The 16,217-nt window shown below is 37.6% G+C and overlaps 1 protein-coding gene across 34 annotated transcripts in view; it reads left to right on the plus strand.

Moving 5' to 3' along the window:
• slmapa (sarcolemma associated protein a) overlaps nucleotides 1–16,217 on the plus strand; it is a 235,928-nt gene that overhangs the window by 97,084 nt on the left and 122,627 nt on the right. For 31 of the 34 annotated variants that reach the window (XM_078543552.1, XM_078543560.1, XM_078543567.1 and 28 more), the window contains exons 7-11: nucleotides 7,066–7,137; nucleotides 10,195–10,335; nucleotides 11,168–11,305; nucleotides 14,428–14,596; nucleotides 15,531–15,581. In XM_078543552.1, coding sequence (XP_078399678.1) covers nucleotides 7,066–7,137; nucleotides 10,195–10,335; nucleotides 11,168–11,305; nucleotides 14,428–14,596; nucleotides 15,531–15,581 — 571 coding nt within the window. The remainder of the gene's footprint in view (nucleotides 1–7,065; nucleotides 7,138–10,194; nucleotides 10,336–11,167; nucleotides 11,306–14,427; nucleotides 14,597–15,530; nucleotides 15,582–16,217) is intronic. The other 3 variants (XM_078543571.1, XM_078543583.1, XM_078543555.1) reach the window with 1 other exon arrangement.

Here is a 16,217-nt window from a genome sequence, read left to right on the forward strand (position 1 = left end):
GGTCGCTCGACTGGCCGGTTAGGGTATTGCTTCCCTTGGCCTGGAATGCCCCTGTTTCTGTGCTGTTTAACTGGTCTGTGGGGTTTCTTTTGTTGCACAGTTTACTTTCTCCTCTTAAAATGGACCTTTGCTGCACACTGAGTTCAGACTGCCTAACAATCTGGATAGCTTTATTTTAGATAAAGGTTAGATCTTCCTGCACTTGCAGCATGTCTGAGAGTGCTTTGTCTGCTACTATTCTGTCACTGGTAAGTTCAGATTTTAGGTCTCTGTATTTGCAGCCTTCAGTCACCCTGTACAGATCATTATTGAATAAGTCGACAGGTTCTCTGGCTGCTGGAAACACTTACTAAATTTAGTCCTTTCAAGGATTTTGTTCCTTCTTAGGTTAAAATAAATACCGAATGATTTAGTACTTCTTCACATTTAGCAGATGATTCATTGATTTCTTGTCTAGCAATCGGGGCCTACCAAATAAAGCAGTGTATTAACTTGTTGAGCTTTTGTGTTTTTATCCAGACCTGAGGCAATCATGTATCTGAGGAATCTTTTTCTCCAAAGTCCCCAATTATGTAATTGATCTGGGCCTTGGATAAGTTCAAATTGAACTGGAAGGGTGGATTTCTGATCCATAGTTAATTTTTAAAATTTAGGTTTAGCTTTAAGAGGTTGCTGAAATTCAAGATGGTGTCACTGATCGTGTGAAGACAAAGGGTTTACCCGCACTTGCCAGTTTTGACAGGCTCCTGCTACAAAGCGCTCATGCTCAACCTTCTAGCTGCAGACTTCCCCTTTTCAGTGCTATGCTTTAGGGCCATGAAAGTGTCGAATTCTATCCTTTAAAGCTGGTTCTTTAGCTTCAATTCTTCCAAATTAATTCATTTTTTTCCCTCGGAGCGAGCCCAGATGTAACTTGGGAATCTGTTTTTTCCAATGGAGTTTTTAAACGGCAATTTCTGACCACTGAACTATTTAAAAGTTTCTCAGGTCTTGCTGCATCCTGGAATTTTAAAATTTTAGCTCGCCCCTGCCTGGTCTGTTGACTCTGCACTTTGGGAATTGAAGCTGGATTTCCAAGAGATCCCATGGAGTCCTCTGCTGCAACGAGGAATTTTAAATTTCTGCCTTCAGTTTCCGAGCCTTTCTTTGGAGCTTTTCTCTGGTGATTTTCCTCTGCACATCTGCTTCTTGAGCTTTTCTTCACGTCAGAATGCTTCTTTGAATTTTTCTTTAGCCTTGCAGGATTTTTGCAAGGTTTTGGCTTTTTCTATTCACTGTCACCATATTGTAAGGTGTTGGATACCATTCAGTAGGTCTTAAAGGAGTCTTTGTAGTTTTAAATTGGTTAACTGTATGTATTTATTAACTACAAGACTGATGTACATATTTACAGTAAAGGTTCAAACTAGGAGCTTGCTTCTGCACACAACTCTGTCCAACACTAGACTGACCCCTAGGTGTGGGTCATGTGTTCTCTTACATCATTGTTGGCGGTATTGCACTCAGTCCCACATTAACCCTATATGTTCCACACCCTTATACTACATTTAGCCGCTTCTTTTTCTTTGTCAACAGCTGCCCCTTGCGAACATAATCGGCAGATATGGGGTCAGCCTTTCAAATGAAAGCTGCTGACACCCAGTTCCATCTCCCTCGACCCTTCCATGACCTTTATGCTGTCCGACATGCAGTTTGGCTAAGCTGCCGTTTCCTCCATCTAAACACTGCTATGACTGAAGCCATCATTTTTGATCCCCATCACAAACTCTATACCCTTGTCAAAGCTTCCCATCACTTCCACCAGTCACTATTTCTAACTGAACCAGTCTGTTCACATATCCTCTACATCACAAAGACTGCATACTGCTACCCCTGGAGCATTTCCTAAGTCTGCCACTGAGTTAAGCTATTTGCTGCTGAATAACGTCATCCATGCCGTTGACACCTCCAAATTCAACAACTTCAATGCTTTTCTTTGGCTCAGCATTTATCTTTTCCTTACATCTCCGTAAAGTGCCTTGGAACATTCTTCTATATTAAAGACACTAAATTAATGCAAATTGTTGCTTTAAATCTAAGTGAGATCATTTCATCTAGGCTTTTACAAAAACCTACTACCTTAATTTTTCAAACAGAATTTTTCTGATTTAGTCACTGCAAATCAATAGTACATGCTAAAACATAGATAATGTTAGAAAACAGGGTATCCTCCAATTCAATGTGGCTATAGATACAGGGGCCTTGATTTTCAGATGCCCGCGGGGGTGAGGTTGGATACAGGCATGCTTTGAAAATAGCACTCCCAAATGGCATGTTAGTCTTCCACGTGCTGTTATTTTCAAAGCAAAGGTGGGAGTGGGGGAAGCCGAAACTCACTCCCCTCCAATTAATTGCCTGTTAAACTTCTTGAAGAACTTGTTAATGGACTGGGGGGTTGCCAGATGGTGATTTTCGAATCGTAGATCAGGAAAAGCTAACAGTCTGGTGCACATTAATGCACAGCCATTGGGAGCAATGTGGGAAGCCATTAAGTGGTGTTTCTGCTGAAGTAAAACTCTTGGGGAAGAAAAGAGTTATTCACACAGAGAGGATATAGTACCTTTTCATTGACTATTTGGCCACTTGTCTGCGCCTTGTGGCTGCTGGCCCTTGGATCTCCTGCCTTGATTCTGCAAGTCAATGGCAAGCCCAGTCTTGGCTGCCATCTTGCCTTTGAGCATTGTACTCCGGAGTCACTTTTTGTCTCCTGGCAGCACCCGGTGCCACTAATCAGGCACTGAACTCAGCCCCGGCCCAATTAGGATCTGCATTTTAAAACAAATGCAGTGCATGGTCAGTATCCAGAAATAATCTTGACGTTGGATTTCTGAAAATTAAGCCTTGTTAATTCATTTGCATTCTCACTCTGTCTTTTATGCCTTTCTTTCTTTGTGTCTGCCTGCAGTTTGTCTGCCTCTCTCTTTCTCTAGGCATGCTTTAGAATATTGCATCATGTAGAATTTATGGATCTTACTACTTTTAACTTAAAGCATTTTTTTGCATCGGTCTTCATGGTGGAGGACACTAAACATTCAAAGATATCAGATAAGCAAGGAGCTAATGGGAGAAAAGATCTTGTAACAGTATCTATCACAAGGGACAAAATATTTGAGAAACTAATGGGACTAAAGGCAGACAAGTCACCAGGACCTGATGGCCTGCATCGAAGGGTTTTAAAGGAAGTGGTTGCAGATATAGTGGAGGCATTGGTCGAAATATTCCAGAACTCTCTGGATTGCGGGAGGGTCCCTGCGGATTGGAAAACCGCTGATGTGACGGCCCTGTTCAAAAAAGGAGGGAGACAAAAAGCAGGAAACTACAGGCCAGTCAGCCTAACATCTGTCGTTGGGAAGATGCTAGAGTCCGTTATTAAGGAAGAAATAGCAGGACATTTAGAAAAGCTTAATGCAATCAAACAGAGTCAACACTGTTTTGTGAAAGGGAAATCATGTTTGACAAATTTGCTAGAGCTCTTTGAGGATATAACAAGCAAAGTTGATAAAGGGGAACCGGTGGATGTAGTGTATTTGGATTTCCAGAAGGCATTCGATAAGGTGCCACATAAAAGGTTTTTGCACAAGTTAGGAGCTAACAGTATTGGGGGTAATGTATTAGCATGGATTCAGGATTGGTTAACACACAGAAGACAGTCAGGATTAATGGGTCTTTTTCAGGTTGGAAAGATGTAACTAGTGGAGTGCCACAAGGATCAGTCCTAGGACCTCAATTATTTGTTATCTGTATTAATGGCTTGGAGGAGAGGGCAGAGTGTAATGTATCCAAATTTGCTGACGATACAAAATAGGTGGGAGGACATGTGATGAAGACCTAAGGAATCTGTAAGAGGATATAGATAGGTTAAGTGAGTGGGGAAAAACTTGGCTGATGGAGTTTAATGTAGGAAAGTGTGAGGTCATGCACCTTGGCAGGAAAAATCAAAGGCAGACTATTATTTAAATGGAGAAAGACTCCAAAAAAGTGCAGCACAAAGGGATCTGGGTGTTCTTCTGTATGAAATACAAAAAGTTAGCATGCAGGTGAAGCTAGTAATTAAGAAGGCATATTGAATTTTGGCCTGTATTGCTAGGGGGTTGGAGTTTAACAAAGGGAAATCTTATTACAAAACAAAAACAGAATTACCTGGAAAAACTCAGCAGGTCTGGCAGCATCGGCGGAGAAGAAAAGAGTTGACATTTCAAGTCCTCATGACCCTTCGGCAGAACTGAGTAAAGTTAGGAGAGGGGTGAAATATAAGCTGGTTTAAGTTTGGGGGTGGTTGGGGGAGAGAAGTTGGCGGGGGGGTGGTTGCAGGGACAAGCAAGCAGTGATAGGAGCAGATAATCAAAAGATGTCACAGACAAAGGAACAAAGAGGTGTTGAAGGTGGTGATATTATCTAAATGAATGTGCTAATTAAGAATGGATGGCAGGACACTCAAGGTACAGCTCTAGTGGGGGTGGGGTGGAAAGACTAACAGGGCATTAAAGGTATAGATTTTACTTAGTCTTTCCACCCCACCCCCACTAGAGCTGTACCTTGAGTGTCCTGCCATCCATTCTTAATTAGCACATTCGTTTAGATAATATCACCACCTTCAACACCTCTTTGTTCCTTTGTCTGTGACATCTTTTGATTATCTGCTCCTATCACTGCTTGCTTGTCCCTACAACCACCCCCCCCACCACCCCGCCAACTTCTCTCCCCCCACCCCCCACCTTAAACCAGCTTATATTTCACCCCTCTCCTAATATTACTCAGTTCTGTTGAAGGGTCGTGAAGACTTGAAACGTCAACTCTTTTCTTCTCCGCCGATGCTGCCAGACCTGCTGAGTTTTTCCAGGTGATTCTGTTTTTGTTGTGGATTTCCAGCATCCGCAGTTTTTTGTTTTTATTTTTAAGTCTTATTACAACTGTATAGGGTGTTGGTGAGGCCGCACATGGAATACTGTGTACAGTTTTGGTCCCTATATTTAAGAAAAGAAATACCTGCATTGGAGGCAGTTCAAAAGAGATTGACTAAGCTGATTCCTGGGATGAAGAGGTCGACTTATCAAGAATGACTAAACAGTCTGGGCCTTTATTCATTAGAGTTTAGAAGAATGAGGGGTGATCTTATTGAAATATACAAGATTCTGAGGGGGCTTGACAGGGTAGATGTTGAGAAGATGTTTCCACTAATGGGGGAATCTCGAACTAGGGGACATTGTTACAGAATAAGGAGACCCTCATTTAAAACTGAAATGCGAAGGAATTTCTTCTCTCAGAGGGTATTGAATGTCTGGAATTCTCTCCCCCCAGAGAGTTGTGGAGGCTATATCACTGAAAGTATTTAAAGAGGAGGTAGATAGATTTTTGAAATATCAGGGAGTTGAGGGCTATGAGGAGCTGACATGAAACAGGAGTTGAGGCCTGGGGCAGACCAGCCATGATCTTATTGAATGGTGGGGCAGACCTGAGGGGCCAAATGACCTACTCCTGCTCCTATTTCTTATGTTTCTCTTGTTTTATAATACAGGAGTCAATTTGTACATTTGGAAAATAATTCAAATGAAAGGAACCTTTTGCTGCTCAGATGCAGTCATTCTTAACTTAAATTGATTCTTATGCAGAACTTCTGTTTTTTCCCAAACTAAAGTATAGGAAGAACACAGTAATAATTACTGCTGTACATCATTTTAGCTGCTTGGTTTTTGGGGCCCTTTGTGCCATATATAGCATTAAAACAGAAATAACGAATTTAGTTGTGTTCTGTCTTCTAGAATCACAGCCATTAATTTTGGGGGCCAACATGCTATAATCTGGATAATTGAACCTACATGTTTCTCTTTCTGCAGATGCCGCCTAACCTGTTGAGTGTTTCCAGCACTTTTTTGTTTTATTTCAGAGTTCCAACATTGCAGTATTTTGCTTTTATTCCAGATTTTTTTAAAAGTGTTGTTGTACATGAGTGTGCCAGGATAAACTGTACTTACTAGTATATTTGCAACATTTAATTAATAATTATTTTACTGCTGGGTTACAAATGTGGGGAAAATGAATTCCATTCAGAATTCTTTAGTGGTATTTTATCTGTACAATTAAGGCTACAATGATGTTTAACTCTAGTCAGATTTTGATCAGGCTTAAGTTTGAAGCAGTGCAAAATCCCTTCTTGAAGATGATATCAATGCTTGGATTTGATACGATGTGGGGGTAAGCCTAGAGTGTGATGTCAGATTTGATTTACAAACTTAATTTGTTAAATCTAAGCATTTTAAGACATTATTTACATTACATTAGTATTGGTGTTTAACCGTTTTGCTGTGGGTTAGGAATTATTCTTGAGGTTCATACTGCCATTTTAGTGTCTTTACGAAGTGAAACTACTTTGTGTGGTAACATTCATCCATTCAAGTTGTTTGCATAAAATGTGGTAACTGGGAATAGAGCTTTCCATGTACATGTAAATACATTTGTACAGCTCTCCCCTAGTCCTGAAAGTTCTTTTTTTGAAAATCAGGCAATATAAAAAAAAGTGCCAGGGTGCAATTAATTTTTTTGTTCAAACTGGAAGTAACGATGTAAATGCAGCCCAAAGTTTTGTCATTCTTAATGGGCATCTCTGAATAATGATCTAAAATCGCTATTTCAGCACTTAGTGCAGCTTAGCATTTATGGACCTGAGTTTACTTTTCTCTTGCCTATAATATATGAGCAGTTTGTTAAGCAACCAGAAGTGGACACTTGCACATCACTCAATGCTGATAGTATAGGACCACAAATCACATAATAAAACAGTACAATTTGAAACCTATTACAATTTTTATAAGCTGCTGGAACTTAAATCTTGCCCATTAAAATATACATTTTTTTTTAGATCAATTTTATGGAACGAAAAATGGGTTGAGCACCCTTAGGAAGCTTATGTTAAAACTAAAGAAATCTTCGTCAAAACACTCATTTTTAATGTGCATTCAGATTTAGCAATATTTTTAGATGATTCCTATTAAAATGACATTTTCTCTGTGGTTTACTGTCTTAATCCAGGCTTTAATAGATGAAGATAGGTTGCTTTCAAGGCTAGAAGTAATGGGAAACCAGTTGCAAGCTTATTCAAAGGTAAGTAATGTCATTAACTGTTTTTGCTTCAATACACTCACTAGAACTCTATCAGAAATAAGTGGCTGTGGTTGTGAAGAAAGGCTCAATTGGGGCTTTTTGATGGAATAGTGAAGGTTAAGGGGGCTTCCAAACAGAGTTTCAAATTTATGAAAAATGTTTAAAGAAAAAGCAGTGATAGATTGTTCCTATTGGTGGTTGAATCAGTAATGGGAGCATAGGCCATTATGAATAGAAGAATAAATGGAATTTTTTTTTTACACATTATGGGTCATTAGAGCATATCTAAAAAGGAATTGAATAAGTCTTTGAAAACAGATGTAACAGGATACAGAGGGCATGGAAATTAGATTAAAATAGATATCTGTGCAGTGAGTCAAATGGCTGCCTTCTGTGTTACTATTTTATTAATCCTGAGAGACCACGATGTCAATTGAAGTAATTTGAATAAGTAATTCAAATAATTTTATTGGTTGGCTTTCTTTTGCCTACTGGTTGTTTATTGTCAATTTCTTCTCGCTTCCTGTTTTTTTAATTGGCTGTTTTCTTACTCATTTAGTCTATTTGAGGCAATTGGCTTTGCTCAGTTACCAGTGTTGCATTTGGCTCAAATTTTGTTTTGATTTTTATAAAAGAAAACCCATCTGAACTTCAGATGTGATGAACATGGTCCCATATTCTATAGATGCATACAAGGTGTAAAATTTGTAATTTTGTAGATGGCATTAATCTAAAGTATTGTCTATTGTTCATTGTTAATGGCCTATTTGTCCAGTTATCAGTCTTTTACATTTGGGGTCACATTTTTAAATATTTAACATTAAAATAAAATTTCAGACTGTAGTGGCTTGGTATTGAATGCATTTCACGAGTTAAGTAAGTCATTTGAGTTTAATCTGTATGTTTTTGACCAGATTAACCTGTAGCATATAATTCAATCTAAATCTTAAAAATAAAAGACTGACTCACAGGAGTAAAGTATTGTGTGCAACTGTTCTGCCCAACAAGCCTTGATTAGGAATATTTTTGAAAGTCAGAGGTTTTTCCAATATATGATGCATAAAAACAAAGGTTATCCGTAACTGGCTTTTGAAAGCTCAGTTGTATGAGGCTCCCTTATATATTGCCAAGTGAGTACATTCTCTCTTTCTCCACGTCGTGTCCTCATTGTCTAAGGGTTACTAATCATGGTTTATACCTTGATATTAATATGGGGCAAGGCGAAGAGGCAGTCCCCAAGAACTACCTCAGCAAGTGCAGGGATTGAACCAGCACTGTTGAAGTTATTCTGCACCACACTCTAGCCAACTAAGCAAAACAAGCCCCACTGAGTACATTGGTTTCCTGTAAATGTGGTCAGTTGATTGGTTTCCTTTAAATTGTGTGATGACAATCTCTGGCCCTCCACTTTTGTCTTACTTTTTGACACTCCCACTGCTCCTCCTCCTGTTGAAATCCAAATCTATGCCTTCACTGCCTTAATACTCTAATTCTCCAATTTTTTTCGAGGAGGATTACTCCTGAGAATTGAAAGCTGTGAGTTTAGTACAGTCGGTAATTTACTTTGCTACACCCCATGATCTCTTTTTTTTTAAATCTGCCATTCAGTAGAACATTGCTTCACCAAAAAGAAACTCAGTTTATGCACAATTGGTTAAGTCATAATGCTATGTGTTGAAATAAAATGTTTCATTAACTTTTCAACGATCATAATTGCAGAATAATGAAAAGTTGCTTGTTTGGTACAAAAAGATATGAAATTAAATTGTCCATCCGTAATTTCAAACCAAAGGAAATGGAATCTAATGTAAATGTTTAGATTGGACACAGCTAATTCAACCTCACAGATGCTGTAACTTTGCAGTATGGTACAAGAATTTAAATGACTATGGCATTCCTCAGAGAAAGAAGCCTCTGTGCTTTATAGGGCAGTGGATAAAAACAATCCAAACCAAGCAGTATAAAAAAGGGAAAATATGCTAAAAAAGGGGAAATAAAAGTACGGTCACGTACAAAGGTTTGTAAGAGGCTTTTGAAATCACAGAAGAAAATGACAGGACAGAGAAACTTAGATAATCCCAGGGCAGGGTCACAGTGGGTAAGCAGCATATTTTGATGGTAAAGCAGAGAATAAAGAATAAATTGATGTCACATTGGGTGTGCAGAGGGATGTGCAGCTGGAGGATATTGTTGAGGTTGGATTGGGCAAGGGTATGAAAAAATTTTAAAGTAGAAACAAAGTTAGTAAATTAGTTCACTGGGAAATGGAAAGTCAATTGAGCTTGGTCAGGGCTGTGTTGGGGGGAAAGGGGTATCTTTGCAGGTGTGAAATAAAGTTCAATGAGTTGTATTTAGGACAACAAAGGCACAGATTAGGATTTTGGGAAAAGCAGAGGTGGGGAGAGAGGTAGGCCAAAGGTAGAGGGCCAATGAGCTGTGATTCAACTTTTGCAGGCATGGTCTCAATTCTTTGGGAGGAACAGAAGTGTGGTTGACTGGAAAGATATAAATATAGTTACAAAGTGGCAATGAATGCCAAGACTTGAAAAAGAAAGAGGTGGTTGGTGATAGGCTGATTGTTGGAAATAATTGAAGGACTGCAAGTAATTGCAAAGCAAGTTGAATTTTGAAAAATACCAATTTTACCAAACATTTTGATCAGCTACATTTAGACAAACAGTGATGCATCACCATCTCTGAGACAGATATTTTGATAGCCAAGCATAGTGGCCAAAATCTGCCACAAGAGGACATAATTGATTGACTTCATTTAATTTTCCATCAAATGTCTATATTGTGTTCTGTTCTTTTGGGTAAAAATTCCTTTTTCAATAAATTATAATGCATATTGGAGTTAAAATATTTTTACCAGCTTTCTGGCTTTAAATTGAAAAGTAGTTTAAATCCAAAATCTTTGCCTAACAGTTTTTATGTACCTGCCAAAATTCTTGATTGTGTGGGGTGGGTGGGGGTTGTAAGTCTTGATGTTAATTTTACAGTACATTGTGTAACTGAACTGTAAACCATATATTTGCCCTTCCTGCCTGTACCTAACAGAACCAAAATGAAGATGGCATAAGGAAAGAATTGGTGGCACTACAAGAAGACAAACACAGCTATGAGACAACAGCCAAAGAGTCCTTGAGGCGGGTCCTTCAGGAGAAAATAGAAGTAGTCCGGAAGCTCTCGGAGGTGGAGGTAGTTAGATTCCTAAGTATTCCCCATGATTTTTAAAAGCTATGGTCATTTTGTTCAAAATAAAACCCTTGATGTAGTAATTTAGAATACGGCACCTAGACAAGTAAGATGTAATGTAATTCAACTCTTCAGAATTCTTAGAAGTATGGACTTATGTGGATTTGTCTACCTTATTTAATATAAATTTTAGGTCCAGATCTAGGAGTACAACATAGGTCTGTCTTATGAGACTATAGATTAGAAATGTTTTTTACCAGAGATATGCAAAACGTTGCCTGTCAAAAGTAATTAGTGGCTTGTAAATTAATTTCTCTCAAAATAATTATAAAGAATAGGAAAATATGCTATTTTCTATGAAATACTGGATCTAATCTTTCTGAAATAGTGTAATGGCATTTGTGAAATACAATTATTTAGGACGTTAATTTGTGGAAATTTCCTGATTTTACATTGTGTCGAAAGAAGAATGCTTTTGCTGAAAGATTGTTGCTTTACTAAATTACTGTGATTGGTTTCGGACAGTTTTTCAGATGCTCCTCAAATCACAGGCTTTAAATTGTGCAGGGTAATTAGAAAGAAATTCGTTAAGTGCAGATTTTGATGCAGAGATACCAACATTTCAACAAGAATACATGGTGAACATTCTGTCTTGAGTTAATTTTTTTGTGTATGGAGTCAATTTGCACTATTCCAAGTCTTATGAACGACAAACAACTGCTGAAACGTTGACTTTTCTAGCGTGTTTAGAAGTCTAGGGGACTCTTTTCAGGTCCGAAAGCATTCCAGAATTGATACACAGACATATATATAATAACATATTTTAATGTTATAGCGAAGTCTGAGTAACACAGAGGATGAATGCACCCATTTGAAGGAAATGAATGATAGAACACAGGAAGAACTGAGAGAACTGGCCAATAAGTACAATGGAGCTGTGAATGAAATAAAAGAATTCACTGATAAATTAAAGGTGAGCTTGAACGAATTACATTTTAAGTAGACAATACTTTTAAAACTAGCACTACTTGTAACCGTGGAAGAATTTTGGGATTTCTTGCCTTTTTGGGAGGAAGGTAAGACAATTGCAGAATCTGACTTTTCTGTTTAGATAGTCAGGACTTCTGGACAAGTCGGGTACTCCTGAGACCACTTTCTAGGTCCTTGCTGTTTTTGCTATGTATCATATTTGACTTGGGCAAGAATATAGTAAGCACAATCCTCAGATTTGTAGATAATGATGTAAAAGACATAGCAAATAATGTCCCTGGATAAAGAAGGATTTTGATATTTTGGATTATAGGGCCAAAAGCTATCAGATACAATTTAGTGTGAAACTGCGAGAATAATTAAAGTGAGAGAACAAAGAATCAAAGAGGGAGAATAAGTTTAAAGGCACAGTTGCATGCTATTCTGTTGAAGACAATGACCTGGAGCTTGTGGATGTAAAAAAGGCAACTGGCGTAGTGTTTGCTTTAGCAGATGTATTAAGTACAAATTGAAAGTCTTGTTTTTCCATACAAGGCACTGGTAAGATCTTTAAGTCATCTTGTCAATGATCAGATGTTGCATTTGAAAGTGAACAAAGTTGAGTATCAAGAACCTTAAGTTAAGAGAAAAACTTATAATTCTGTTTTGGGTTAAAGAAGGTGAGAATGTTGCTTCCAGATAACCTGATTATTGTTCTCAATAATTGATAAAGTTGATCTGAGCAAGTTCAGAGTCTGATGGAACTTTTTTTATTGGAACAGTAAACAGACTTGTGGAATAAGACACTGGGAAAGTCATTAAAGAAAATTATTAAAATAGGTTCAAAAGAAGGGACTAAAGGATGCACAGAAGTGTCTGTATAATTGAGATTAGTCAAAAATGCCTGGCCCTGTGGTATCAACTGGATTTTTATTTTACTCTTTTTTGGTGTTTGTAAGTTGTATGTCCAGGACACTCAGATTACCCCAAAAGATGGTTGAACTCATAGTTATTTTACAGTAATTTATTTAGTAGTTTATTTAGAAGCAACAGTTTAGATATAATGGATAAGCTAGATAGACAGAAAAAAACATATGGCCTGTGACAAGTGAGAGCAGTTTTGGCAGCAGTCTCTTGTCTGTTTGTTTGTAAAAGCCCTCATCTTTCTTTGTTTTTTGTCGCCTCAAGCTGACTGAGGCATTAGGAAGCTCTTGTCTTTTCCTGCCTGGTGAAGACTGCCCCCACAGCCCCTAAACACCCTTTAATATATTTTATTTCAAGGGCTGGTTGTTAACCCTATGTCAGTCACTTGTTCGAGTAGCTCTGCCAATGAGTAAAGGACAGGTGCCCAAGGTGTCACCTCCCCCTTGTCCATCACTATAGATTAGGTCATTTTTTCGGCTTATCTCACGCTGGATGCCATTTGTTAACTCCTGCCAGACACTTGCAGAGATAAGAAGTACACAAAGTGCAGCAAGAGTTCCTGAGAGCACCATCTTTGTGGCCATTTTCTTTGTTTTGCCTTGGTCACTAACTGCTAGGGATTGTTTGTATTTTCCCAGAGAGGGAGAAAACAACTTTACTGCCATGTGGCCTGCTGCTGTGCCCACTAGCTCCATAAAAATTATATAATATTCTGAAAAGTACCATTTCTTACCTGTTCTCTTGATCTTTAATTGAATCTGCACTTTGCAATTTGAATTCAGTATTAGCTTCTTTGAATCAAAAGTTAATGTGCCCATCTCTGTTTAAAAGCCTGGAGTGAAATCTTGTATCATGCAGCAAGAGTGTATACAAGATTCATTTCCGCCTAAGGTAGCATATGACTCCTATTTGTGCATCTTTTTGCCCAGTTTATTATAAAAATCTGAAACATAACATCTGCATAATTATGTAGTTACTTGCTTGGGACTTGACAAATGATGGTAACTTGATTTTATTCTCTGTTTAAAAGAACTAATAATAATCTGGTTTCTTCTTATGTGCGGGGCGAAGATTTATGCACCTTACAGATCTGTGTCTATGTTTTTCAAAAAACAAAATCTTCATATCTTTAATATAAGACACCTTAAGCAAACAAAAAAGATATTGTGTACTGGATCTCATGAGTGTCTCTGGGGTTTCTTGGACATTCTAAGCATTTTTAAAACATTTAACTCTCAGCCGCTTTTAAGTATTATGCCTGCACACTCCAAATATGCTTAATTTGCCAAGAAAGGCTATTGCACAAATCTCACTCCTGGACAAGAGAATTGGAGTTCTAACCAGTTGTTATAAACTGCCTGACTGGAGCAAACTGCAGAATTAAGTAAACATAAGTAGAATAGAAAATGCAATATTTTGCACAAAATTAGAGCCTCATAAGTATATTTTTGGATTGTGAGCTGTTATAGCTTAAGCAATAACAAACTTAAACTTATTTACCCAGTGGTCATATTTTTCTTTAAACAATTCTTTGACATTTCCATCCCAAGTAGCTTTCCTTTGTAGACATATTTTCATTTTGTTTCATATTAAAGTTTTTAGATTAACTTTTAGTAAAATGGTTAATAGTTCCATAAACTTTCTTTAAAAAGTTAATCTAAAAATTTAATGTCCTAGTGTACTGCTTGAAGCAGACAATGTTGAATAGCGCTGAGAACTGTTCTTAATTTTTCTTCGGATGTGGGCATCGCTTGCAAGGCCAGCATTTTTTGCCCATCCTTAATTGCCCTTGAACTGAGTATCTTGCTTGGCCATTTCAGAGGGCAGTTAAGAGTTAACCACATTGCTGTGGATCTGGAGTCACACATAGGTCAGACCAGATAAGAATGGCAGATTTTCTTTCCTAAAGGACATTAATGAACCAGATGGGTTTTTATAACAATCAATGATAGTTTCATGGTCACCATCTCTGAGACTGGCTTTCAATTCCAGATTTTTTTTAATTGAATTTTTAAAAAAATTCCACCAGCTGCCATGGTGGGATTTGAACCTGTGTCCCCACAGCATTAGACTGGGCCTACTGGATTACTAGTCCAGTGACATTACCACAACACCACTGTCTTCCCCCTAATTTGAAAATCCTTAACCAAGGTGACTTTGTTTTTTTTAGTGATTTACTATGCCAATTTTGTCTGTGAACAGCAGGCAGAAGGGAAACAGGAAGAGATTCATCAGAAAGCCCTATCTGAGAAGAAGGAGTTACAGCACAGAATAGATGAAATGGAAGAGAAGGAACAGTTACTTCAGGCTAGGATTGAAGCCTTACAGGCTGACAATGATTTCACCAATGAACGGCTAACTGCTTTACAAGGTAAATAGAACTTCCAGTGGCTCATTGATCTTTGCTTAAAAGAAAAATGTGGGCAAAGAACTTAAGTTTGATAAAGCTAAATTAAAAATCCTAATTTTTTTGTAAGTGGTCAGCCTATAATTTTCTGACTGATCACTAACAGAATTCAGCTTAACTTCTCTTTTCTAATTTTCCACCTCCTCCTCGTCTCTAACCACCCCAAATCTTTAACTACTATGCTCGACCAACCATCTTTTTGCCCTGCTTGCTTCTTAGCTTGTCTTCTCTGCATGCTCTTAAAAACACCTGGCCACAATATTGATGTCAGCAGTGTCAGTTTTCTAAATATGCTTTGAATTCTTTGTTTCTTTCCAGTTATTAAATTTAATTAAATTTTTTTTCCTGTTCTTTCCCGCTATCACTTAGAGGCAACTAAAGTGTGAGAATGGGTAATTTCTTGGCAGGAATCCTAACATTGCAAACCCTCTCATAACTGTTTTAGAATTGAAGGATGTGGTCTTTTTTGAAGAAGAGAATATTTTATATCTAAAACACTTCTGTTACTCCTCTTTGGGGAGGGATGGGGTGTTTCCTCTTTTGATTGAACAGTAAAATCAAATTGCAAAGATACATTGTACACTAATTGTTATTATTGTCAGTAAACTCAAAATGCATGGAATATGGTTACTGCTAAAGAAGTGCCAAACTTAATGATCCCTTGGGTAAAGGGTATATTTTTTAAATGTGGCCAGTGTTCAGGGATGAAATGTTCATTCAGCAATAGTCTAATGCTTTTGTTCTTAGTTATTGCTACTATTGCACTAGATGTGGATGATATGTAGAATTATTCAAATTTTGTTTGTTTCCCTTTTTGAAATGTTCAAACTTCAGTGCACCTTCATCTTTGTATTTATAAATGAAAAAAATTCTAAATGCTGCCCTTTTTTAAATACAGTACGGTTAGAACAACTTCAGGAGAAAAATATCAAGGATCACAACAGTATAGGTGAGTTTAGTAGAAATTATTGAAATATATCTGGATTATAGATTTTAATATTACAAGCTGCAGTACTTAAGAAGAGATCATTGAATTTGTTTTTAGGTTTGAAAACCAGTATTAGAGTTTGGATCCATAATCTAGATAATGTTAATACTTTTGAATATATTTGATGTCATGTCTTTAATTTTAACCACCAAGAAAATTTGTCCTGTAAGGGTTAGATTTATGAAATCACTTGTTACAAGAGGATCATCTACATGAAATTTTCTGGTCATTTTAAAGGATAGCAGAATTAAGTTTGTATGTTCATACATGGACTAACTTGATAATTTATCTAAACAGTCTGCTTTTAAGATTGCTTATAACAAAACAGTGGCAAATTATTTTGATTTAATTTCCCTTTTCTCTGAAAAATTCCTTCCACTCACCCCCCCCCCCCCCACCCAAAATACCCGCCATTGCTCAAGTTAAATTTATAGCCCATTGGGCTGAGATTGGCCAATTCAGCACAATGCTTGGAATTTTCCTGGTCTAAATGGCTCAACTGCCATTGTTTTAACTGGCTGGAACAACATAGGAGAGGGATTAGAGGAGAATTGTCTTCTGAACTATGTTAAAGGTTGCAGACAGTAAAGGATGAGG

The sequence above is a fragment of the Cetorhinus maximus genome, chromosome 6 (assembly GCF_964194155.1).
Source record: "Cetorhinus maximus chromosome 6, sCetMax3.hap1.1, whole genome shotgun sequence".
Classification (NCBI taxonomy): domain Eukaryota; kingdom Metazoa; phylum Chordata; class Chondrichthyes; order Lamniformes; family Cetorhinidae; genus Cetorhinus; species Cetorhinus maximus.